Raw genomic sequence first — 25,302 nt, 5'->3', positions numbered from 1 at the left:
GATATTGTCACATTTTGTGGTGAGCTCCTTTTCTACTCTTTTTCAAACCAGTTCATATTTGTTGTCACTAAGGGCATGGCTACACTTGCAGATGTAGATTGCTTTGAGTTAAACCAGCCTTCATAGAGCGCAGTAGGGAAAGTACTGCAGTCTGTCCACACTGACAGCTTCAAGCACACTGGAGTGGCCACTTTTGTGGCACTTGCAGCGGCATTGGGAGCGGTGCATTATGGGCAGCTATCCCAGTATGCAAGTGGCTGCAACGTGCTTTTCAAATGGGGGTGGGGTGGGGTGGAGTGTGACAGGGAGTGTGTTGTGTGTATGGGGGGGAGAAAGAGTGGGTTTTTGGGGGGCTGAGAGCATGTCAGCATGCTGTCTTGTAAGTTCAGACAGCAGCAGACCCCCCTCGCTCCTCTGCCTCTCTCTCAAACACACAGCATTCCACACTAATGGTTGCTTTGTCTCGGAGCAGATACGCAGCCGGCCGTCAGAAACGGAGCTTTCAAAGGGCATTCCTACAGCCAATTCCAAACAATAACAAGAGTGGCCACTTGACTTACGGGGATTATGAGACGTTTCCGGAGGCTGATCAGAGCGCAGTAAAGCAACACCTCGTTCACACTGACGCCACGGCACTCCAGCGAGAGCGCAGCAAACGTTATTCCACTCACCGAGGTGGAGTACCAGCAGCACTGTAGCTGCAGAGTCAGAACGCTCTACGTGCCTTGCCAGTGTGGACGGATAGTGAGCTAGTGCGCCCGGAGCTCCTTTATTGCGCTGTAACTTGCAAGTTTGTAGCCAAGCCCTAAATGGCTTTGCTAACCATAGAAAGAAGGGCAAGTAGACAAAATTCACCGTCTATCAAATTCCATTGCCCGATGGGATATATATTGTGTTATACTTTGAGTGACCGAGTTTTTTATTTTAATCAGTCCTACATTGACCTATGCTGACATACTTCTGGTTTTAGATTTTCATAAGCTTGTGCTTTATCAGGAGTTCCCTCCACCACCAAAAAAGTTTGAGACTGGCTTAAATATCATGTTTGTACTCCTACTCTTCTCTTTTTAACCAACTATTCTCCCCTACCACCCAAAAAGCATTCTGCTGGGTTGTTTTTGAAAAGGTCCCTAGTGCTAGGATTTATTGTAATGTGAAGATTTTAGACTGTAAGCTTTTCTGAGTAAGAATAGTATGCTATATGCATAGCACATTTTGGGACATTGCTACAATATAATTATTTTGCTACTTCTGTGGTAATAAGACTTCTTAAAATGTTTGTTAAAATGTTTTAACTTTTGTTTTTAATAGGGAATGGACCTTCAGGAATTTGTCTTTCTTACATGCTGTCTGGGTATAGGCCATATTTGTCTCCTGAAGCTGTACATCCAAATCCCATTTTGCATAGTAAATTAGAAGAAGCTAGACCTCTCTCTATTGTTGACCAAGTAAGTTTTCACTAACACTTCATCCAATTGTTTTCCTTTAACAAACCAAACTAGTAAACACTTTGTTTCCTTTTATGAGCTTCTTAAGATACTTTATAATAATTTAAGATATGTAATGTCATTGGCATGCTCTTAACCTGCAAAGAACTCAAGACCTACACTATTACTTCTTGAGGGAGGCATGGTATAAGCATAGTATTTGGAGCCAGCAACTCCCATTGTGGCCTTGAGCAAGTCACCTGATCTCTCTCCCTTCATTTTTCTCACCTGTAAAATGAAGATCATATTTGTAAAGCAGTTTAAATGTGTACAGTGCTAAATAAGTGATAATTATTAATACAGAAATTTAAGAAAGCTACTCTATGGGGATCCAGCATACTTTTTCCAGTCACAGTTAAAATATTTAACAAGTTGTTAATCAACATTCAGCATTTTCACTTGCACAAAAATAACACTGAATTTGCTGGGCTAATTTCAGTTATGCTGTAAAATTATTCATCTCAAAGTAGGTGCTGTTTACGTCTTCTAATTCATAGTCTGAATTTAATTTAATGATAAGTCTATGTCCATCAGTAAGTAAGTGACTGGGCTCTTAGTCATGTACTGTTATGTATATTTCACTGTAAGAGTGTATTTAATCATCTAATATAGGGAGGGAGAAATAATCTGAGTAGAGGAAAGAAAATAGGAAGATTTGAATTATGAAGTAGTTTGTTTTTAGCATCACTCAGGTGCCAACTTTGTAGGCCTCAATGACTCCAGGTTTGATTTTGGCAGGAAAGCAATTTGTCTTTGCCGCTGGCTATAAATGCTGCGTATGCATCTGTGACTTTGCACCCGCTCCCCCGCCCCCCCACGTTTGTCCTGATTTTGGAGAATAAAATGTCTCCTTGCCTTGTCAACAAAATTGTGTCTAAAGTCTTAGTTTTTCTTTTTTGGTTAGTTGAAAAGTCCTTTGCTAAGCTGATGTTTCTGGCTTTGAAGACATAGCAGTTAGGTGGATGCTGAAAAAGGAATATAAATATTTGTAGGATGCAGGGGTGAAAGTAACATTAAGTACGTATTGGTACGGGGGCCCGGCCTCAGATGGAAGGGGTGGGGCCGGGGATCGGCCCGGGCTCCGGCCGCTGCTGTGGTAGCAGTGACGGTGGCCGGGAGCCCCGGGCCCTTTTAAATTGCCAGCCCTGGGGCAACTGCCCCTATTGCCCCCCTGCACCTCGGCAGCCTGGGGGGTGCAAAAGGCGCAAAGATGTTAAAGCACTGCCGTGGTAGCCCTTTAATGCCAGCTGTGTACAGGCTGGTATCGGCGGCAACTTCTTACCAGTAGGAAGTTTTATAAAATGTCTGTTAAAGGAAAACTACATTGTAAAATAGTTTCTAATTAATCTGAAAAGTCTAGTAAAAAAGAATAAATAGTATTGAAATAAATTCGGGAATAGCCATTCATACCTGACGCTGACCTCTTGACATGATAGAAGTCATCTAGTCCCACCCCTCGACAGCGGGGGAGTAAGTATAACCACACAATGATGGAGTGTGATATAGGGAACCTGTTCATTTTATGGTAACCTCCATTATTTAAAAATATGGCTGACTTGTCCTTTTACTAATAGGACTTAATTTACAACAACTTTTAAACTTACCAGTTTTCCTTATGCTCAAATAATGAGTACAATCCTAATTTATGTTGTTAGTCAGACTCTTCCTGGGAATGCAAACCATCTCTAATTAAGAGGAACTGTCCTTTATCTTTTTTAAAAGTATCAATCTATTTTGTCCTGCTAAAAAGTTTTCCTAGTGAAATGTATTTCAGTCGAGTTAAAAGGTGTCTCCCTGTTTTTCTTTCTCAAATGTCTCTATTGATAGTTTTCAAATATTGGCAGGTATTGATGTATTAAAAAGTGAGCTCCTATTGAGAAAGACAGTAACACCTTTCACAGTTATGGCGATACTGACACAGTGACAGGTACTGTAACTAAAATTGCTTTGAATATACCATTATAGTAAATATTTTAACTAAAGTATAACTAATTACTGCAGTTTTCCTTAAGTTTGATATTTCAATAGTGATTTCCAGTTGAAATTCTGTCTGCACATGAAAACTATACTGTATGATAACAGTTGCAACAACAAGGAAATCTTTCTTCTTAATATAGGATTTAGAATACTTGTCTGAAGGTCTTGAAGGACGTTCTTCCAATCCAGTTGCAGTACTTTTTGATACACTGCTTCATCCAGATGCTGACTTTGGCTATGATTACCCACCTGTTCTGCACTGGAAGCTAGAACAGCATCATTATATCCCACATATAGTGCTTGGCAAAGGACCACCTGGTGGAGCTTGGCATGTGAGTAAACTTTTCATTTATACGGGCATAAGCTTTCATGGGTAAAAAACCCACTTCTTCAGATGCATCTGCCATGCATCTGAAGAAGTGGGTTTTTTACCCATGAAAACTTATGCCCAAAAAAATCTGTTATTCTTTAAGTTGCCACCGGACTCCTCATTGTTTTTGTGGATACAGACTAACACAGCTACCCCTCTGATACTTTTCATTTATATTCCTCTAACTTGATGGGTTTGTATTGAGGGTTTTCTTAGTATGGGGTTGATTTGTAGATGTTAATGGGAATTGCAGCTTCAGCCTTTTGACCTATCCAAAGCCCAAATTCTTTGACAAGACCCAAAATGAGGGCCTAAAATATATTCAGGAAATTTAAAATGCTGCGGGATTCATTTGCTAGCATAAATAACTCTGTTACTTCAGTTTCATGATTCTTTTTTTTTTCTTTTTTTTTTTTTTTTATGTAAATAATGGTCAGCAGTACAAGTTAGTGGACGCTACATTTTTGTGGAACATAGATAAATTTGAGACTGAAATGAGAGCATTTGAGAGGTTTTGTTGCAGGTACACAGCAGCTCTACCCATTACTCCTGCGTGTGAACTTATTAAAATGGAAGTGTTCCTAGTATGTTTCCAGATTTTTATGCTTCACTGCCAGACTACACACAGCATTTTGATTAATAAAAAACAACTACATTGCTGACCTAACTGTTGCAAGTCTGATTCCGAATTTTACTACCGATATCCCGGGATTCTGTATTCTGTCTGCGTCTTGTAATAGACGAGTAATTTACAAAAAAATTCTGTAATTTTAAAAGGATATAATCCTTTTAGGTTAAATCCCATGTTTGGTGGTTGCTGGTTATTTTTAACTGTTAGAAAAGGCAAGTGGTGTTGGGGTTTTTTTTTCAAATTGTAAACACATCAAATGGATTTTAATGTATCCATGTCCTTGTAGCTTTGTGAACCCAAACAGTATGGTACTAATACATTAGAATCAGAAAGTGAAACTGTCCTTTCAGTTTTCAGTCTTGACAGAATCCTCTTTATGCATTATTAGAATTCAGTTTTGATTCACTATACTTCATGTCCATGACACAGTCTTGGACTTTTTAATTTTTTTATGTTTAACAGTTTAAAAAAAAAAAAAAAAAAAAAGCTGTTCTGAGGATCTTTGAAAACGCCTACTGTAAAGGGCAGCCCCATCTTTTATGGAAGATGCTTTCTGTGTCATCAGTAAGGCTACATTTTAGTCTCGGGTATTTTTAATAAAAGTCATGGACCGGTCATGGGCAGTAAACAAAAATTCACAGACCGTGACCTACCCATGACTTGTACTATACTCCTGACTAAATCTTGGGAGTGCTGTAGATGCACTTGGGGGGCTGTGGATGTTGGGGGTGGGGAGAAGGACAGTTCAGAGTGGGTGGCCCAGGGGTTTGCGTGGGGGGGGGGCAGCCCTGGAAGCGTTGGCTGGGTTGGCAGCATGGGGCACCACGAGTGCAAAGGGGGTGATCAGAGGAGCTAGTGCTGGGGGCGGGGGGAGGAGGGGTTGGCAGGGCTGGCAGGTTTCCTACCCAGCTTCTCGAAAGCGGCGATCTGTCCCTGCCTACGCTCCTAGCTCCACGTGCTGCCAGCTCCGCAGCCCCCATTGTCTGGGAACTGCGGCCAATGGGAGCTGTGAGGGCGGTGCCTGTGGGCGGAGGCAGCGCGCAGAGCTACCAGTTGAGGGAGGGACATGTTGCTGCTTCCGGGGAGCTCCCCCAAGGTAAGTGCCACCCTGAACCCCCTCCCACGCTCCTCTTGCTGCTGCTGTGGGGGTGGTATGGCCTGAGATTGCCCCAGCAGCAGTCGGTGTGATTGGCCCAGGAGCTGCTCAGGCAGCCCCAACTGCTTCAGAAATCATAAGGAAACGGAAAGTCAAGGAATCCGTGACCTCCCTGACAAAGTCACAGCCTTAGTCATCAGTAGATGGCAAGGACTGCAGCAGATGGAAGAAGCAGTATAGGCTACCTAAAGACAAGGCTGTGGCTGATGCTTGTTCCACTACCACATTGTGTTATAATTTCAGGTAACTGCACCTCTGGCCCCCTCGGTGATCTGCTCAAGGAATGCCCCCTTAGGTGTTGGGCCTCTAACAGTCATCTCTCTCTGGGCAGGGCCCTACATTCCTCTCCCTCCAGACCAGGGCTTTAGATTGAAGCCCCTGGCAATTCAGTGATTATCCCAGCAGGTCTGACCTAGCTGAGCATCTGCAGTTTCACACTTGCTCTCTCAAGGGTGAAGACACTGGTTCACCAGTGACCAAAAAGCCTTATGCAGAGCACAGTATGTTTATTTTTAGGACAGAAGCATTACAGAGAAAACCTATCCTAAGCAACAAAAAGTCTAAATGCATGCTTCAGCTTACTAGGTATCTCTCATCTTTTCTGTAGAGACCTTATCAGTTCTTCAAACCCTTCAGTGGAGTTTTTTCCCCTCTTGGTTAAAAAGTCACATCAGTTTGCTGGATCAAAATGCATCCCTTCCCCCAGTCAGTTCATGCTGGCTTTTTATACCACAAGGTCTTTCTTTGTTTCCTGGGTCTCTTGAACCTGGTCTGTATCAGTATATGCAATTCACCCCACAGGGTGGTACTTCTCTTGATTTATTTACCTGTCCCAGGATCTGCAGTAATTCCCCCCCACCTTGATTCTAATTCCTAGATCAGGGATGGGCTTTTTGCCCAAGGGCCACATCTGGGTATGGAATTTGTATGGCAGTCCATGAATGCTCCTGAAATTGGGGTTGGGGTGCAGGAGGGGGTGAGAGCTCTGGCTGGGGTGCGGGCTCCAGGGTGGGGCCAGAAATGAGGAGTTCAGGGTGTGGGAGGAGGCACCAGGCAGTGCGTTGGGATGCGAGAGGGGGTGAGGGCTCCAGCTGGGGGTGCGTGCTCTGGGATGGGGCCAGAAATGAGGCGTTCAGGGTGTGGGAGGGGGCTCCGGGCTGGGGCAGGGGGTTGCACATGGGGGGTGGGGTGAGGGCTCTGGCTGGGGGAGCTTGAGACCAGATTAAAATGGCTGGCGGGCCGGATGCAGCTCACAGGCCATACTTAGCTCACCCCTGCCCTAGATAGAGCTTGGTAGCCCTCCCCAGCCAGCCAGCATGCATTGCCTGGTTTACAGAGGTATAGATAACATTTATACATTTGATACAGTACTCTCAAACATACACCTATGTTTGTCATATCTGTTAGAGAGATCATCAGAACTGTTTATAACATAGATCACTAATAGAGTAAATGTCTTGCTGACCACTTCCCTGCTCACGTGCTGTGATATGACCCACTTCCTCTTCCGCTCGCAATTGCAAAACATTCCTAGGTCAGCTATAGCAATTTCTTATTTTACTAATATTACTTTTACATGTATTTCATATATATTTTTTCTATCTCTGTAATGCAGTTTAGCAGCTAGAAACAAGCAAGAGCGTCAGCCCATGCAAACAGCCAGCTCTTCATAAACCACAAGCAGCTCCAGACCACTTGTGTCCACAGATCACAGTTTAGGAACTACTGCTAGCAGCAACCTAATTGCTCAGGGCAGATAAAATTGGTGGGCTGATATTTCGTTATCATTGATTGTGGTAACCTGTTCATTATCAGACTTGCAGCACTCTGTTTATTCTGAATTCTGTGCCGGGAAGCAAATTTTAACAGAAGAGGAACAAGAAATGCTCAACTTAGTTCAACAGGGAACTTGCCTGCTGGCTATATTATTTTGCTAGTAAATATGGCTTGATAACTTTTATTAAGACTCTTTTCCATATCTCACCTCATGTTTTTTTAGGATACTGCAGAACCCATTAACTAATTAATCTATTGTTTACATTCAGGGATGCGATGGTGTTCTTGTGTCTAAGCAACATAGCAAATTTCATGCATGTGTACGCACCACCAACCATCAATTCAGTACTCTCTCCACCCAAGGTGATCTTGTGATCACAGCTAAAATCATGGAATGGTTAACAAAGAATTTGAAGTTAAAAATATAATTCATGCCGGTCAGCATGGTTTCATGGAAGGTAGATCTTGCCTAACAAACCTGTTGTCTTTTTTTTTTTTTTTTAAACAAGATTACAGGTCTTGTTGATAAAGGCAAATGTGTTGATATAGTATACTTGGATTTCTCCAAGGCATTTGACTTAATACCATGTGACATTTTGATTTAAAAATATGCATGATATGAAACTAACAGGACACACATTAGATGGATTACAAACTGGCTCACTGATAAATCTCAATGTGTAGTTTTTATTGGAGTCATCAGTGATGGACCCTATTTCTAACCAGGTTCTCCAGGGAACTGTTCTTAGTTCATAGCTATCTAATATTTTATCAGTGATCTAAACAATGATATAAAATCTTTGGCAGTTAGGTTTGCAGAAGACACACACGTTAGTGGAGTACTAAATAATGAGAAGGGCTTGTTACTGTTACAGAGTGAGCTGAATTGCCTGGTTAAATAGTCACAATCCAATAAAATATATTTTATTTTAAGGTACTACAAGGTACTACACCTGGGAACAAAGAATGCAGGCTATGCCCAGAGGATGGGAGACTGTGTCTTGGAAAGCAGTGATTTGGAAAAGCTTTTAGGAGGGTCATTGTAGATAACCACCTCAATATGAGATCTCAGTAAAATGCTCTGGTGAAAAGGGCTAATGTGATTTTTGGACGTATAAAACGGGGGCTATCAAGTAGAAAAAGGGAAGTGTTCTTGCCTTTGTGCACAGCATTGGTTAATTCTGGTGTCTGCGCTTCAAGAAGGATGTGGAAATACTGGAAAGAGTTCAAAGAAGGGCCACAAAAATAATCCAGGGACTAGAAAGCGAGACTTAGGATATAAAGTTAAAGGTGTTCAACCTATTCATCTTATCTCACTCTATCTAGGTACTTATGTGTGGAAAATGTATCTAATAATGTGGGAGCCTTTTCAAACCTGCTGATTAAGGCATAACAAAGATCCAATGGCTGGAAGTTGTAATTAGACAGATTCAGTGTTGAAATAAGATGCATTTTCCTGGCACTAAAAGTGTTCAAATATCAGGACATCTTACTGGGAAGGTGGTGGACTCAGGATTGCTTGAAGTCTTTAAAATGAGATTAGATATCTTTCTAAAATACATGCTTTAATCCATCTTCTGGGAGGAATTCTATGGCCTAAGTATGCAGGGGGTCGGCCTGGACGGTTGTGGTGGTTCCTTCTGGTATTGGAGTCTGAATCCTTCTTTTCATTCTCTCCCTTCATGGGCCATAGGGAGAACGGGAGCTCTGCATTGCCCTTAATATGCTCATAATATTTACAGCTCTGTATTAAGACTGAGTATAATCAAGTCCCTGGCTTCAGTCATTCACCTGCAGGGATCAGGAGGGAATTTTCCCCCCCTAATGCACAGTTAGCCAAATTAAATATTCTGGGTTGGGGTTGGTTTTTTTGTTTGCCCCCTCTTAAGCATCAGGGATTGGCTCAAGCTGGGACAGGACATCAAATGGTGTGAACCAGTGCTTTGAGGTGGTACAGAGAATCCTCTTTCTTGGATGGTTGGCTGGTGTGTGTTGCTCACATGCTCAAACTGATCTCCAGATTTGAGGTTGAAAAAGAATTTTGCCCAGGTCAGATTGGCAGGGATCTTGGATGGGTTTCCATCTTGCTCTGCAGCATGGAGTATGGATTGCCTGCAGAGATCATCTGTACATATCTCACCTAATCAATTGCCTGCTGTTACGGGGGCCTAGGGCATTGATGGTGCCTCAGTCTGTGCTGTTCTGTGCCTGTCGCACACAATAGTTTAGTCTCCTGAGGACTGAAATGCTTCTCATAATCCAAGTTATTGGGCTCAATATTTAATGACCTGTGGTATGCAGGACAGACTAAGGCCAGAAGAGACCATTATATCATCTAAACCAGGGGTGGGCAAAGTTTTTTTTGCCTGTGCCGCCCCGAACAGCCAAGCGTGGCCTAGCCCCCTGCTGCCTAACCGACCCCCGCTGCCCCTCACACCCTGATGCCCCACCCCGACTCCTGCCCCATGCAACCCTTCCTGTCCCCTGATGGCCTCCCCTGGACCCCTGCCCCATCCACGCCTGCCTGTCTGCCCCCGGACTCCTCGCCCCTGACTTCTCCCCCTCCCCCCCCCCCACACCCCATCCAACCCTTCCTTTCATTCCTGACTGCCTCCCTGGGATCCCTGCCCCATCCAACCACCCCTTCTCCCTGTCCCCTGACTGCCCCTGGAACCCCTGCCCTGACTGCCCCCTGCCATCCCATCCAACACCCCCCTCCTTCCTGACTGCCCCCCGGGACCCCTGCCCCCACTCAACCTCCATGTTCCCTGCCCTCTGACTGCCCTGACCCCATCCACACCCCCTGACCACCACCCCGAATTCCCCTGCCCCCATTCAACCCCCATGCCACCTTACCGCGCTGCCTGAAGCACTGGTGGCTGGCGGCACTACAGCCGTGCAGCCCAGAGGACCAGGACAGGCAGCTGTGCCGCCCAGCTGGAGCCAGCCACGCCACCGAGCGGCACAGAGCACCGAGTCAGGCCGCGGCTCTGCAGCTGCGCTGCCTGGCAAGAGCTCGCAACCTGGCTGCCCAGAGCATTGCACCAGCGGTGCAGTGAGCTGAGGCTTTGGGGGGGGGGGGGGGGGCGAGCATCCGGGCCAGGAGCTCAGGGGCTGGGTAGGAGCATCCCGTGGGCCATAGTTTGCCCACCTCTGATCTAAACTCTAATGGTGGTAGTGCCTTACATTGTTTCTTCTTTGCTTATTTGGGATCTGTTTCTCAAAACACTCATCCTTTTATGGAGGGCACTGTAGAAGTGCAAAAGGTTATTATGTCGAAATGTGGACTCACTTATCTTCATTAGCCACCACTTGAATTCAATTTCAACTTTCATGATCTTATTTTTGTAAATAAAGTGGAAATAACTGTTGAAAACAACCTTACAAAATAGTAACCCTTGGCAATAGTATGTATGTAGGAGGAGCAGTGCGGTTGAAAGGGAAGACAAGGTGCTTGTTTTTTCAGGAACATCCTTAAACAGTTTTGCAACACCTTTCTCGCATCCTAACATTATAAAAGTTGCTGTTTCTACCCCGTTGTTTCGATGTATCCGTATATTTATCCATAATAACGGCCAAGCCACATCTGTCTCATAAATTCATTGCATATATTTCTCCACTGTTCCTCCATTCTAAAACACGTTGAGTCCTTGCACACTTCCTGATTAAGGATTGTGCAGGTTAGACACTAAAAAGATGATTTTGCTTCCCAGAGCCATGCAATACACTTTCTTCAATGGGGCAAATAAAAATATGTGTAGAACACTTTTCCAACTGAGTAATGCCCTGAAGCTGATCTCTCTCGAATATGCAGAAGGGAGAGTCCATCTTCCAATGTCATTCTATAAGATTGCCATGTAGAACTGATTTTTATCTCATTCTGTTTATCTGAGAGGTTTTTTATTTTTTAGTCTTTGTATGACAGTAGCATCTAGAAGCCCCATCTGACATTGAGGGCCCCAGCGTGCTATGCATTGTACAAACACATAGTAAAAGACAAGCTCTACCCCCAAGGAGCTTACAACCTTAATACAGAAGATAGATAAATGGTGGAAGGGGAAACAGAGGCTTCTCTGCTAGTCCTCTGTATTTCCACAGTTTCTTCTGAATCTTATCATGTTCAACACATCTAATGCTCCACCCTTTTAGGTAATAGTATCCCTTTTTATACTTGGCCATTATTTTCTGTTGATTTTTTTTTGCTGTAATATTTTTTTCCTTGTATGTATATCTTGTACAGAGTCTGATCAGCATCCATTGAAAGTTTTTTTTTTTCTGTTGATTTTGATGGGAGTAGGATGAGGTTTACAGTTTGTAATCCAGTTTCCCTCATCCTTAGAGACCCAAACTTCCCCTTACCTGTGGGACTTCTGACCTTATCCACTGTATTGAGCCTGTTAATTGTCTTAGTCATTAAAGTTTTGAACATGTGATATACTGTAATGGTGCTCTCTACCACCCTCCTTTTGTTTTCCGCCTGTCCTTTGCTTGATTGATAACAGGCACTACTTATCTAAAGATTTAGGACTTTGTTTTTCATATTTTATTGGCCTCCCAGCACTTGTTGTTTTTCTTACTTTTAGTTCCATGCTTGCAATACGTTGCTTTTATTTTCCTTTCCAGGTATACTTTCCTCATCTGTAATTCTTCTGCTTTTCTCCATTAAATTTATCACCCCATGATCAGACTGCATACTTTATTTCCTAATTGTAATATGAAATCTTGTTTTATTTGCAGTCCACATACTGATACATCATCATCCTTTTTATTTCTGGATAAGTGCAGTGGAACTACTTTAATAATGTTTAGAATAAATGTATTCATATAAAAAAATTATTAAAATTTACCTGATTCTTTTAGTTTGATTTTTTTCCCCCCTCCCATAGACTATGGAAGATTCTATGTTGACAATCAGTTTTGGAGACTGGATGGAGTTACCAGGACTGAAGTTTAAGGATTGGGCAGCTAGTAAACGCAGGTAAAGACACTAAGTTTTTTAAAGTGATAGATGCAGAAAATGTGACTGCTGTAAATAGAACATTTTTTTTAAAAAATTGACAACTGCTAGATAATAGTTTTAATAATTACAGTGGCACTTCTCCTTCCTTGAGTGCCTTAGACAATAGTACACTTTATTTAACAAAGTGGAAACTGGTCATTATAGTTTCGCCTGAAAATTTTTTTGATTATAAACTTGTGTACATAAAGCAAATTGGTAAACTTGCTTTGTATTTAATCTTGTTATTCAAGGTCTCTGACGGAAAGTTTTTAACAAGTGCACTTGTTTTTTCCTGCTATTATGCCAAAAATGAAATTAGTCACTCTTGTCTTTTTCTTTTAAACCTCTCTTTGTCTCAGAAGTTTACATAATGGAATTTCAGGGCCACTTTAAAGTGGATCTGAGCAGTTGTTCAAAACAAATATATTAGTTACTGGTGCCCATTATAAAATATGAGCCAAATGATACATTTAAAAAATGGATTGGATTTTGTAGACATTTCTGGAGCATCAATCATCCCAATGCTTAAGTGATTTATATAGTATTTGGAGTAGTTACACTGTGCTGTTTAAAATCCTCATGTTAAAAATTGAACCTTAATATAGTACTATCTTAAACAACATCTACAGCCTTGTTTTTTAATTAAAGAGCACTTTCTAGCCCACTTAATTCATGCTATGCTTATAAACAAGTCCTACAAGTGCTACTGTGTTAAAGTGCTTACTACCATGAAATCAATGCAATTACTCATGGGAATAAACACTGCACAGTTGTGTTTTCAGGATTGGGCTCATAGATAGAACATGTAAGAATTATTAATTGTGATGATAAATCTGTTTGAAGAGGTTTTTTAAGGAAAGATTTGAAGGAAGAGAGTGATGAGGAAAAGGAGACTTATAGTTATAGAAGGCAGCATGAAAGAGCACAAAAGAGTGGGAATAAGAACTGAACGTAGGAGTAAGAGTTGGAAAGAGCATAAGAAGCAGAAGAGGGAATGGTAGGGGAAGGGGATACCAAGAGAAATTAGATCAGCTATGTAGGTGGGGGGAAAACTTTGGTGGGGGCTAATAGGTGAGGCTGAGAAGCTTGAATTTAATACACCGTAAGATAGATAAGGCCCTACCAAATTCTTGGCCACAAAAAACGCATCACGGACCATGAAATCGGGTCTCCCCCCATGAAATCTGGTCTTTTGTGTGCTTTAACCTTACACTATACCAATTTCACGTTGGAGACCAGAATTTCTCAAATTGAGGGTCCTGACCGAAAAGGGAGTTGCAGGGGAGTCGCAGGATATTTTAGGGGGATCGTGGCATTGCCACCCTTCCTGCTGGGCGCCGGAGAGTGGCGACTGTTGGCTGGGCGCCCACTTCTGAAGGCAGTGCCCCGCCAGCAGCTGCGCAGAAGTAAGTGTGGCAATACCATACCATGCCGCCCTTACTTCTGTGCTGCTGCCTTCACAGCTGGGCGGTCAGAGAGTGGCAGCTGCTGACTGAGCAGCACAGAAGTAAGGGTGGCAATACCATACCATGCCATCCTTACTTCTGTTTTGCTGCTGGCGGCAGCTCTGCCTTCAGAGTTCCCGGCCAGCTGCCCCCGCTCTCCATATGCCCTGCTCTGAAGAAGCGCAGAAGTAAGGGTAGCAGTACCACAACCCCTCCCACAATAACCTTGCAACCCCTCCCCCCACAACTCCTTTTTGAGTCTGGACCCCTATAATTATAACACTGTGAAATTTCAGATTTAAATAGTTGAAATCATTAAATTTACTATTTTAAAAATCCTATGACTGTGAAATTGACCAAAATGGACTGTGACTTTGGTAGGGCCCTAATTATTAAAAACAGCAGCAAGGTTGGGTTCACACAGAATGAGGAAGATTAAAAAGAAATATTGAACAGGTGCCATTCAATGAGCACCATTCATCTCGTATACTGAGTGAGGCAGTGGTTGTGTGGAAAAAATAAGATAATAGAATCTTTAATTACATCATGCAGATGCAGAAGATGACAAATTATGGTTGCTTGAGAAACCTTATTTTTGGCATTTTTAACTTTTGTATGCTTGAGATTGCAACTTTAAAGTTCTTCTAGTGTAGGTGTTTGGGTTTTTTTTTCTTTCCCTTGTAATTAACTATATACATGGATCCTAAGAGAGCCTTCATAAAGATACCTGAATACTTTTTCTTGGATGAGGGAGAAGTTAGTCCTAGAAACCAAATAATCTGAGACAGATTGGTGTGCAAGTGTAGCCTATGAGTCCACAGTTCTTGAGTTCTAACCTCAGCTCTGCCCCGACTTACATAGCCGCACACTGGGTAACAATGTCAGTCTCCTCATAAAATTGAGCTAATACTTGCCTTCCTACCTACTGCAGGTGTTGTAAGGATTGGTTAGTGTTTGTACGACACTATGAGGAGATAAAATTAACACTTTCGTAGTGCACTAGTTTTAAGAACTTTTACCAGTGGGGTAAGTGCAGGATTATGTTACACTGACTGAGGGCTCAACACTGCGCAGAGAAAAATGCAGCTTTTGGCCTGAGCCATTACGTTTTTAGTTAAATCAAAATCTCTCAATTTAAATAAACATGTGGAAAATAAATATATAAGACAAAAGCAGACTGTGAAGAACTTCTAAAAGATCTCACAAAACTAAATGACTGGGCAACAAAATAGCAAATGAAATTTAATGTGGATAAATGTAAAGTAATGCACATTGGAAAAAATAACCCCAACTATACATACAATATGATGGGGGCTAATTTAGCTACAATTAATCAAGAGAGAGATCTTGGAGTCATCGTGAATAGTTCTCTGAAGACGTCGACGCCCTTATATAAATCCATGGTATGCCCACATCTTGAATACTGTATACAGATGTGGTCCCCTCATCTCAAAAAAGTTATACTGGCATTAGAAAAGGTTCAGAAAGGGGCAACTAAAATGATTAGGGGTTTGGAACAGGTCCCATATGAGGAGAGATTAAAGAGGCTAGGACTTTTCAGCTTGGAAAAGAGGAGACTAAGGGGGGATATGATAGAGGTATATAAAGTCATGAGTGGTGTGGAGAAAGTGAATAAGGAAAAGTTTTACTTGTTCCCATAATATAAGAACTAGAGGCTACCAAATGAAATTAATGGGCAGCAAGTTTAAAACAAATAAAAGGAAGTTCTTCTTCACTTAGCGCACAGTCAACCTGTGGAACTCCTTGCCTGAGGAGGTTGTGAAGGCTAGGACTATAACAGGGTTTAAAAGAGAACTGGATAAATTCATGGAGGTTAAGTCCATTAATGGCTATTAGCCAGGATGGATAAGGAATGGTGTCCCTAGCCTCTGTTTGTCAGAGGGTGGAGATGGATGGCAGGAGAGAGATCACTTGATCATTACCTGTTAGGTTCACTCCCTCTGGGGCACCTGGCATTGGCCACTGTCAGTAGACAGGATACTGGGGTGGATGAACCTTTGATCTGACCCAATATGGCCATTCTTATGGTCTTATGTTCTTTATACATTTTATGCAAAACACTACTCTTAATGCACAGTTAGGGTTGAGAAATCAGGTGCTCAAGTCAGAGTTTAGGTTGAAAGCATAACCAGCTCTGACATCTGGTACTTAGGCTTTAAAATGTAATCTTGTTATAAATTGTCTTAGCATATAACAAACTGGAATTTGTATAGCTTTATAGCACAGCCTTCAAATTTGATTTGAAGTCTTAATGAGATCTACAAAACGTACCAAGTTGGAAGAAAATCATTTCAGTGATGTTAAAAATTATGAACTGAGTTTACTGTTCTCTTGTTTCAGATCTAATGACTAATTTTTAATTTACTCAAAAAAAGCCATGAAAATTTCAAGTTGCTGACCATCTTTAAAATTAAAGAACTAATTTTCTTCAAACTTGACTTGTCTTGTATACCAGAAATCAAAAGTTGTATGCAGTGTTGTTGTAGCCATGTCGGTCCCAGGATATTAGAGAGAGAGAGAAGGTGGGTGAGGAAGAAATATTTCCACAGCTACAATTATCAACATCCCCCACAACACACCCCTTTCAAGATCCATGGGTCCTACACATGCATATCACGGGTGGTGTACATCATCCAGTGCAGTCAATGCCTCAATAACAACCATGTGGGTGAAACCAGACAATCACTACACTCTCGAATGAACTCTCACAGGAAAATGATAAAACTACCCTGTCATCTGTGCGTGAACACATTTCACAAGTTGATCACTCTGTCTGACCTGTCAGCCCGCATCCTCAAAGGAAACCTCTACAACACTTTCAAAAGATGATCCTGGGAGGTTAAATTCATAATTTTGCTAGACACTAAAAATCCTGGTCTCAGTAAAGACACTGGATTTATAGCTTTTTACAACAATGTGTAACCCACTAATTCCCCTTTTCGTCCTATGACTACAGGGGTGTTAACAGACAACTTCACATTGAATAGTCCCTTAGAATATGTGCTAACTACTTATGCTAAAGTATCTGTTCAATCTTGAGACTGGTCTGCATTGCCATTTAAGTCATTGTAAAAATGAAAAAATCACCCCTCTGCATGACGTAGCTTATGTTGACCCAACGCGGTATCTACACCGTGCTATGTCAGCGGGAGATGCTCTCCTGCTGACTTGCCTTTCGGGGAGGTGGAGTACTGAAGTCAATGGGAGAGCGCTCTACCATTGACTTATTGTGTCTTCACCAGACCCGTTAAATTGATGCCGCTGCATCGATCACAGCAGTGCTGATTTAGCGTGCCAGTGTAGAGAAGCCTTTGTATTTAGCTGTGACACTCTCAGTACCTTTCCTAGACATGAAGACGAGCTCTGTATAGCTCAAGAGCTTGTCTCTCTCACCAACAGAAGTGAGTCTAATAAAAGATATTACCTCACCCACTTGTCTCTCAGACATCAAAAGAGCAGTTTACAGTCTTGTCTTCAAACTCCATACAATAAAACATATTGAACTCAGTGTAGTTATGTTGAGAGTGAAGGTCTGAGTCAATCCTGCTTAAATTTGAATCTGTACATTCAATATTTCAAATGTGATGTTTGACCCATCCATTGGAGCATAAATGTTAACTGGAAGCCTTTTGTTTTTGTTTCAGAAGTATAAAGAGTGACAGAGTTATGCCAGAAGAAATAGCTTGTTATTATAAACAGTATGTTAAAGTCATGGGCCTCCAGAAGAACTTCAGAGACAATGCTTACATAACATCTGTTTCAAGACTTTACCGAGAACAGGATGACGAAGATGAAAGCCAAGTGAGTGAAGATATTTCAACACAGCATTTGCAAATGGAAAAGGAAGATGTACAGTCATCACTGATCAAGAGAAATTGGGAAGTCAGAGGTTATCAGAGAACAACAGATGGCTCTCAGGTGCCCTTCTGCCTCTTTGCTGAGAATGTGGCTCTTGCGACTGGAACTTTTGATTCTCCTGGCCGACTACAGATTGAAGGAGAAGAATTTCCTTTTGTGTTTCATTCCATGTCTGACTTTGGAGCTGCCATCAGCAAAGGAAAACTACGTGGGAAAGTAGACCCTGTCTTAATCGTGGGTGCTGGACTCTCAGCAGCTGACGCAGTACTGTGTGCTTACAACAATAACATCCCTGTAATTCATGTTTTTCGTAGAAGGGTTACTGATCCAAGTTTAATTTTCAAACAGCTGCCTAAAAAGCTTTATCCTGAATACCATAAGGTCTATCATATGATGTGTACTCAGTCACATGCTGTGGACTCTAATCTGCATTCTGCTTACACCAGTTTTCCTGAGCACCGTGTACTTTCCTTCAAGCCAGACATGAAATGTGTCCTACAGAGTGCCTCTGGATTGAAGAAAATCTTCAAGTTCTCCGTAGCCTTAGTACTGATAGGTTCTCACCCTAATTTGTTCTTTCTAAAGGACCATGGTCAGGGGATAGGTCATAGCCCAAACCAGCCAATCACATGCAAGGGTAATCCTATTGAGATTGATCCATATACTTACGAGTGCACTAAGGAAGCCAATCTTTTTGCATTAGGCCCACTGGTTGGAGACAATTTTGTACGGTTTTTAAAAGGAGGTGCACTGGGCATTGCACGATGTTTGGCTACAAGACAAAAGAAGAAACATCAACTAATTGTTGAAAGAGGCGGCGGTGGGGATGGGGTCCCCTAAAACATGCGGTCATATAAACTTTCATATATGGAATTGCAGGCATACTCTAACAAGCAACACATTGACAGCTAAATTCATTAGTAGCCTCTTTTTTGTTATGTATACAAGTCACGCTTGTATTGCCTGGTAGAGGATGCTGACACTACACTACTTCACCCCTTTCAAAAGACGGAAGTGTGGTCTGCTGTTTTAAGTGCTCTGTCCCCCAACTGGAATTTCTTCCAGATAGACAGCAAATGAGACTAACTTACATTGACTTGCCTGTGGTCTCTTGCTCAAAGGAAAGAGCACACTTACGCTCTGGAAAGAGAACGTCTGCCCAAGCACTGCCTTTTCTTCTTACTATTTCACCAAACAAAATATACTTATCGTGAAAGTATAAATCGAAGTTAAGTTGTAAGAGCAGAAAGCTTTCCTTGTGATGATCTTTGGTCTCAAAGCAAGTGTGTGTATTTTGAACAAGGATTATATTTATTTTGCCATAGTAATACTGGCATTTGTATAAACGTTTATTTAGCCCTTAGTAAAGCAGTCTTTACAAGAAACAAAGAGGATTTCTACAAGTAGAAAAAGATTGGCTTAACAGTTAAACCAGATCCATCATAATTTGGTACTGGGATAAAAGAGAGAACAGCATTCCTTTAAGCTTAGTTGCTAATTTGACAATCCACTAATGTTTTTGTCAAGTGTATGCCTACACTTCCATAAGTGCATAAGGACCATAATATAGGGATTTTATAGAGATCTATTCTCTATTACACTGCTATGTAACTTTCCAAGAATATTCTGGTTTACAGTAAAATAATAAAGTGCTGATGTAAGTGCTCTTACGACAGTGTCAAGATAGTGAATACCTAATTTACTTTTGAAAAAAAATCTGTTTGAAAAGGAAATATTGTTGAGAAGTAACTGTAAAACCTGTAAACAATTTTTCTCACAATACCGCTAAAGAAGACTGAATAGGATCTCTTATCAGGTGGAGATAGAGAGCAGACACTCCCATCTTCCCTTACTAAGTCCAAGCACTGGCTCCTGCTCTTTTCTAAGGTAATGCTTAACATTACAACTAGGATGTCTCTAACCACTCATATTTCTTTTTTAAAAGCCGTGGTCTAAAACTGTCACCATACAAAATGACTGAGCCTGTATAGAAATGTTCTTGCAAAATCATCATTCTCTGCTTATGGGAGTGACAAGGATGCAAACTCAAGATTGCAAATGGGCACATACTAAATTTCACACTTCTGGTCTCTCTAAGGTGACATCTAGAGCAGAGGTGGGCAAACTATGGCCCGTGGGACCCTCCTGCCCGGCCCTTCAGCTCCCGGCCGGGGAGACTAGCCCCCGGCCCTTCCCCTGCAGCCTCAGCATGCCGTGCCACGAGTGCTCTGGCCCGCCGCTCTTGTTGGGCAGCGTGGCTGGCTCCGGCTGGGCGGCAGGGCTGTGAGATCCTGCTGCTCTGAGCAGCATGGTACGGGGACAGGGAGCGGGGGAGTTGGATAAGGGGAAGGGGTCCCGGGGGCAGTCAGGGAGAGGGGGGGGTCCTGAGGAGGTGGATAGGGGTTGGGGCAGTCGGGACAGGGCAGTTGGATGGGTGGAGGTTCGGGGGTGGTGGTCAGGGGACGGGGAACAGGGCGGGTTGGATAGGGCGTGGGAGTCCCGGGGGGCCTGTTTGGGGGCGGGGGTGTGGATAGGGTTCGGGGCAGTTAGGGGACAGGGAGCAGCGGGGGTTGGATAGGGGGTGGGGTCCCATGGGGTGGTTAGGGGCAGGGATCCTGGGAGGGGGCGGTCGGGGGACAAGGAGCAGGAGGGGTTGGATGGGTCAGGGGTTCTGAGGGGGGCAGTTAGGGGGGAGGGGGCAGATAGGGGGTGGGACAAGGCTTTTGGGTAGGCACAGCCCTCCATACATTTTCGCAACCCCAATGTGGCACTCGGGCCAAAAAGTTTACCCACCCCTGACCTAGAGTCTCAAGCCCAAGTATTTAGATAAACTACTATAGACACAACCCAGTGTTACTCACTGTAGCTGGGGCAAACAATAAACTGAAAGTTTCTAAATAATAATTTTCAGAACTAGTTAAGTATTCATGTGTACCCCCTTTGGATAGGTGTTCAGTTTTAGTTTAATCCATTACCAGGCACTTTAACTCAAATCTAATGTGGTAGAAGACATGTTGTCTAATTCAGTTCATTAGTGTCTGCTCTTAAGTGTATTGTGGAGTATATAATGATAGTTTTGGACTAAAAAGGCCTTTATGTACATGAATAAAATGAAGCTCGAACCCCAAAAAGATCACAATGATGGACAAGATATAAGAACCTGAACAGAATACAGAAAAGACCCTTGATAACTTATACTTCAAGACTGTATAATGGGTGATTTACATATTCTGTGATCCCAGCCATGTGCCTCTTGAGTTGCATTAATTTAGTAATATGCACAAATAGATTGGATAGTGTCCAGTCTGTCTGTGCTTACTAATAAACTTGGGGCTTGATCCTGCAAACCTTTAGGCTTGTTAGTATAGTTATGCAGGATCTGGACTTTTGCATAAGGGAAGTGAGGGAAAAGTGAGGCACAGGCATTCAAACGATAGTATTTTCAATTGAAGGCTAAGGAATCTACATTTTAAAAACCTAGTTGTGTAGTTTACAAACTTAAGCAATTTATAAAATTCAATAGCATAAACAATGTGAATAAAACAAGGCAAAATTTTTAAATAATTGCTTTTGTTCCCAGTCATGCCCACATGATTTGAATTTAGCCATTTCTTGTTTCATTAGTATTTCCATAAACTATTAACTACTTTTTGTATCTAGAAAACAGAGTTATGTGAATAATTGGTTTCAATTGGTGTTTTTTTTGCATTAGCAGACACAGTAGACAAGTATAATCTTTCCCCATCATTTTAGCAGAACTTGTGTAACTATAGTTTAAAACTTATACCTAATTCATAGTTATCTAATTAAGAGATTTTGATTTTATTACATAAGTCGCATACATTAGGTATGAGCTAAAGATTTTATTAAAGAACCTAATTGCGCTTGTAACAAACTTGCAATACTTTTGCATGGCGGTGAGGCAAATCCAAAATTGGAGGTGTTTCAGACATTTATGGTAGATAACTTACAAAATAACATCACAGATTATAAAAAGCATTCCCATCATTCATGCACAAATTTGATTTTTCATGTACTTCTAGTTTAATAATTAAATGGGACAAAGGGACTGACTTAATCACAAAAGCAAAAAAATGTAGAAGACAGACTAGTCTCACCTTTAGCTGCAGCAGCTACTTAGGTATTATAAACACTTAACATGATGACAAGAGTTAATTGCAGAGCTTTTTACTGAGGGTCTTTTATTGGTGTCCATTGCTCTAGGTTTGCCGCACCTCCCAAAGAATTAGCAGTGATCTCTTCCATTCCTGCCAGTGTTCCTAAGCATTCAACTAAGGTTTGAGTGCAGGTCAATAGGCTGGACAGAGCAGTAGTTTTCAGTATGCATGTCTAGAATTTGAAGAATAAATGTTACCTCACCAGTGTGTAAATAAGCCTTTTTACTGGTTGAAGCAGTACTGAGAAATCTTCCCTTTTATGCTAGGAGCTGCTAGTTTTATATTTGCAACTGGCTTTTTTTCACCCGATGAAAAAGCTGTCAACTGTCAATTATGCAGACTAATATTTGGTATTTTCAGAAGACCTGGACTTATTTTACAAATTGATAATAAAATTGCAGTAAACTAGGGTAGCACTAACCCGGATTGTGTAGCAATGCAATTTATATTTTTATGGTTGCCTTTGGTTCAGAAATAGGTTATAATCCAAAGCAATACTGAGTATATCACCAGGCTAAATTATAGCCATGAAGTTTTTAAAATAATTTGATCCCTGAAAGTATCTTGGAGTTCAACCTCAGAATTGCCATACCAGACCTGACTAATGGTGCACTTACTACGTGACTGTTTAACAGTGGTAATTGTTTAAAGAAAGGCACTTGTGTAATAATAAACCATGGGGAGAGTTTCTTTTGGGGTCTAGCAGATTGGCTTATAACTTGAAACATGAGGTCTGACATGTGGCTAAAGCTTTTATACTAGAGAGTAATTGCAGAATTCTTTATTCAGATACAATACGTAATCTTCTCTTGAATCTTACCAAGGTGTTCACCTAAGGCACTGAGTTCCACAGGCTGGTGTGTTACGTTATAAATGTTGTGCCTACTAATCCTGACTGAATTGCACCCTCTTTCTCTACAGACCAGTAGCAGTTCATGTGCTTTGAAGGGAATGCTGGACCTACTCACCTGGCAACCCACTAGAAGAGTTCATCTGAAGTTGTAGAAAATTTAAATCCTAAATGTAATCATTCAACCCAGCTTTGAGATTAGTTTTTTTTTTTTTTTTTTTTTTTTTTTTACACCTGTCACCCTAAGGGGAGAAAATGGAATCTATTTACTGGGAACCTGCTCTAAGATAAGTAAACTGAATACAGCTGGATAGGATGATTTAGTGTAATCATAACTGGAAGAAAGACAATTGGCATTCTTCTCGATGGTCTTCACTGATGGCAAGAAATGAGCAGTGAGGAACAATAGGGAGAGAAAGTAGGAAAGATGACCTAGGAAAGATTCCCCTATGACCCTGGAGGGTTTAAATTGGGACCAGAGACTGGAGTATCGCCCTCCTGAAGGAGGTCTCTGCAGATGCTTGCAAACTGAGTTTGTAGATCTGGCAAAAGTGGAGAGACGACTGTAGTGCAGCCTTACATCTCTCTCCCTACTAAGGCTGAAGTTCTGACCAGCATGTTGCCATGCTCCATGACAAATAAGCCTAGATGTCTTTGGATGCTGCATTTCTGGAAGCCTTGCATTTTCTACTATGTAACAGTGAATCCATCTGGTTCCTGAAGCTGCAAAAGACTTGTTAAACTTTGTATTTAGAATGAAAAACAATGTGGAAGAGTTTCTCGGTACTACTTGTGGCTGTTTTTGAACTGAGCTGACAAATGGGAGCACATTACCTCAACTGGGGAGAGAAGGAGCATTTGGAATAAAACTGGGAGACAGTTTAAGAACAGTTTTGCCTTCCTGAAAGAGGAAAAAGTGTCTTACTTGAAAGAGCTATACTATCTGGGACTCTAAAGTGATGGCAACTGAAACATGCAAGGCTTTGTTGACATTAGCATTCAAATGGAGTCCAAGTAATGGTGTTGAAGATGCCATTCTGGTCTTTGCAGGGGAAATTGTGAGAAGGGCTTTAAGAGGTTTGGCAAGTTTGAGGATGATAGAGGCCAAGGAAGATCTGGATTTAAAACACTGAGGGCAGAAAGTTGCACCTTCGAGGAGTTAAAGCTGAGACCTATGGACAGATCTTCATGCAACAGTTGAATAGTAGCCAGCATCCCTGGGGCTATTTTTTATTTCTCCCCTTAGAAAAATTTCTTTGTGCCAAGACTTTTTCTAGATGAGTGCAATGTAAAGATAATTTGTCCAGAATATCTCAAGTCAGATAACAGCTTAGAGACAGAGGGAGAAACATTAAGCCCAGGTCAGAGGGGAAGCGGTGAGACCAAAAAGGAGGGCTACCATAGCTGATATATGCTACTAGAATTACTGTCCCATCCACCTTTATTTTTGTACTGTGTTGTGTCTTGGAGGAATGTGGAAAATGCATAGCAAAGATTGTGACCACTGATGTGACAGAATATGCATCCCAGAGGAATCTGAGTTCTCTCTGGAAAAATATTAATCCCTTTAGCTTTTTGTCAGCTTGCAGACAGGTCTGCCTGGGGCTGCCCTAGCTCTGTCTGGAGTAGAAGACCCATTCCATTTGGCTTATTGATTGCCTGTGGAGCCAGTTTGTGTTGATGATGCTTGAGAGTGGTTAAGGACAGAGATGAAAGATGAGGGGTAAAATTTTCAAAAGCACCTACATAGATAAGGGCTTTGAAGGTAAGGACCAAATGTTTGTCTTCGATATAGTGGAAAAAGGGGAGCCAGAGGAAGGATTTGAAGCATAGTGCCAGGATCAACTAGGAAACAGCTTGGCAGCAGTGTTCTGAATGGACCCAAGGTGGTTGTAGTTAAAGTTAGAGAGGAGGTGGTTCCAATAGTCAAGTCATGAGATTAAACAAGAGGTTTGACAATCTGAACAAGGAAAAGGTTGGTTCTTAAAGATATTGAAATGGAGAAATTTCAAGATTTGAATATAGCTTGATTACAAGGGTTCAGAGAGGGAAGTGTTGAAAGTCTTGGATGTTGGCAGGAACAATGGAGCTCGGTCTTTGCCATGTTCAATTGAAGTTACCAGATCAGCCAAGACAGTGATTCTCAATCTTTCCAGACTACTGTACCCCTTTGAGTCTGATTTGTCTTGCATACCCCCAAGTTTCATCTCACTTAATAACTACTTGCTTACAAAATCAGACACAAAAATACAAACTGTCACTGCACACTATTACTGAAAAATTGCTCACTTTCTCATTTTACCATACAATTATAAAATTGGAATATAAATATTGTACTAACATTTCAGTGTATATTGTACAGAGCAGTATAAACAAATAATTGTCTGACATTTTAGTTTGTACTGACTTCACTAATGCTTTTTATGTAGCCTGTTGTAAAACTAGGCAAATATCTAGATGAGTTGATATACCTCCTGAATACCTCTGAGTACCGACAGGGGCACATGTACTGCTGGTTGAGTACTACTGAGCCAAGATGTGGAATAGGTCCTGA

At 41.8% G+C, this 25,302-nt stretch overlaps 1 protein-coding gene across 2 annotated transcripts in view; it reads left to right on the top strand.

The window, feature by feature from the left end:
* The window catches only part of OSGIN2 (oxidative stress induced growth inhibitor family member 2), a 30,691-nt gene extending 10,654 nt beyond the window's left edge, over window positions 1–20,037 (top strand). For both annotated transcript variants that reach the window (XM_074944132.1, XM_074944131.1), the window contains exons 3-6: window positions 1,312–1,448; window positions 3,605–3,796; window positions 12,284–12,375; window positions 17,507–20,037. In XM_074944132.1, coding sequence (XP_074800233.1) covers window positions 1,312–1,448; window positions 3,605–3,796; window positions 12,284–12,375; window positions 17,507–18,560 — 1,475 coding nt within the window. In that variant the 3' untranslated portion in view covers window positions 18,561–20,037. The remainder of the gene's footprint in view (window positions 1–1,311; window positions 1,449–3,604; window positions 3,797–12,283; window positions 12,376–17,506) is intronic.
* Window positions 20,038–25,302: the final 5,265 nt, after the last annotated feature.

The sequence above is a fragment of the Natator depressus genome, chromosome 2 (assembly GCF_965152275.1).
Source record: "Natator depressus isolate rNatDep1 chromosome 2, rNatDep2.hap1, whole genome shotgun sequence".
Taxonomy (NCBI): Eukaryota; Metazoa; Chordata; order Testudines; family Cheloniidae; genus Natator; species Natator depressus.
This window is presented reverse-complemented; position numbering and strand designations above follow the sequence as displayed.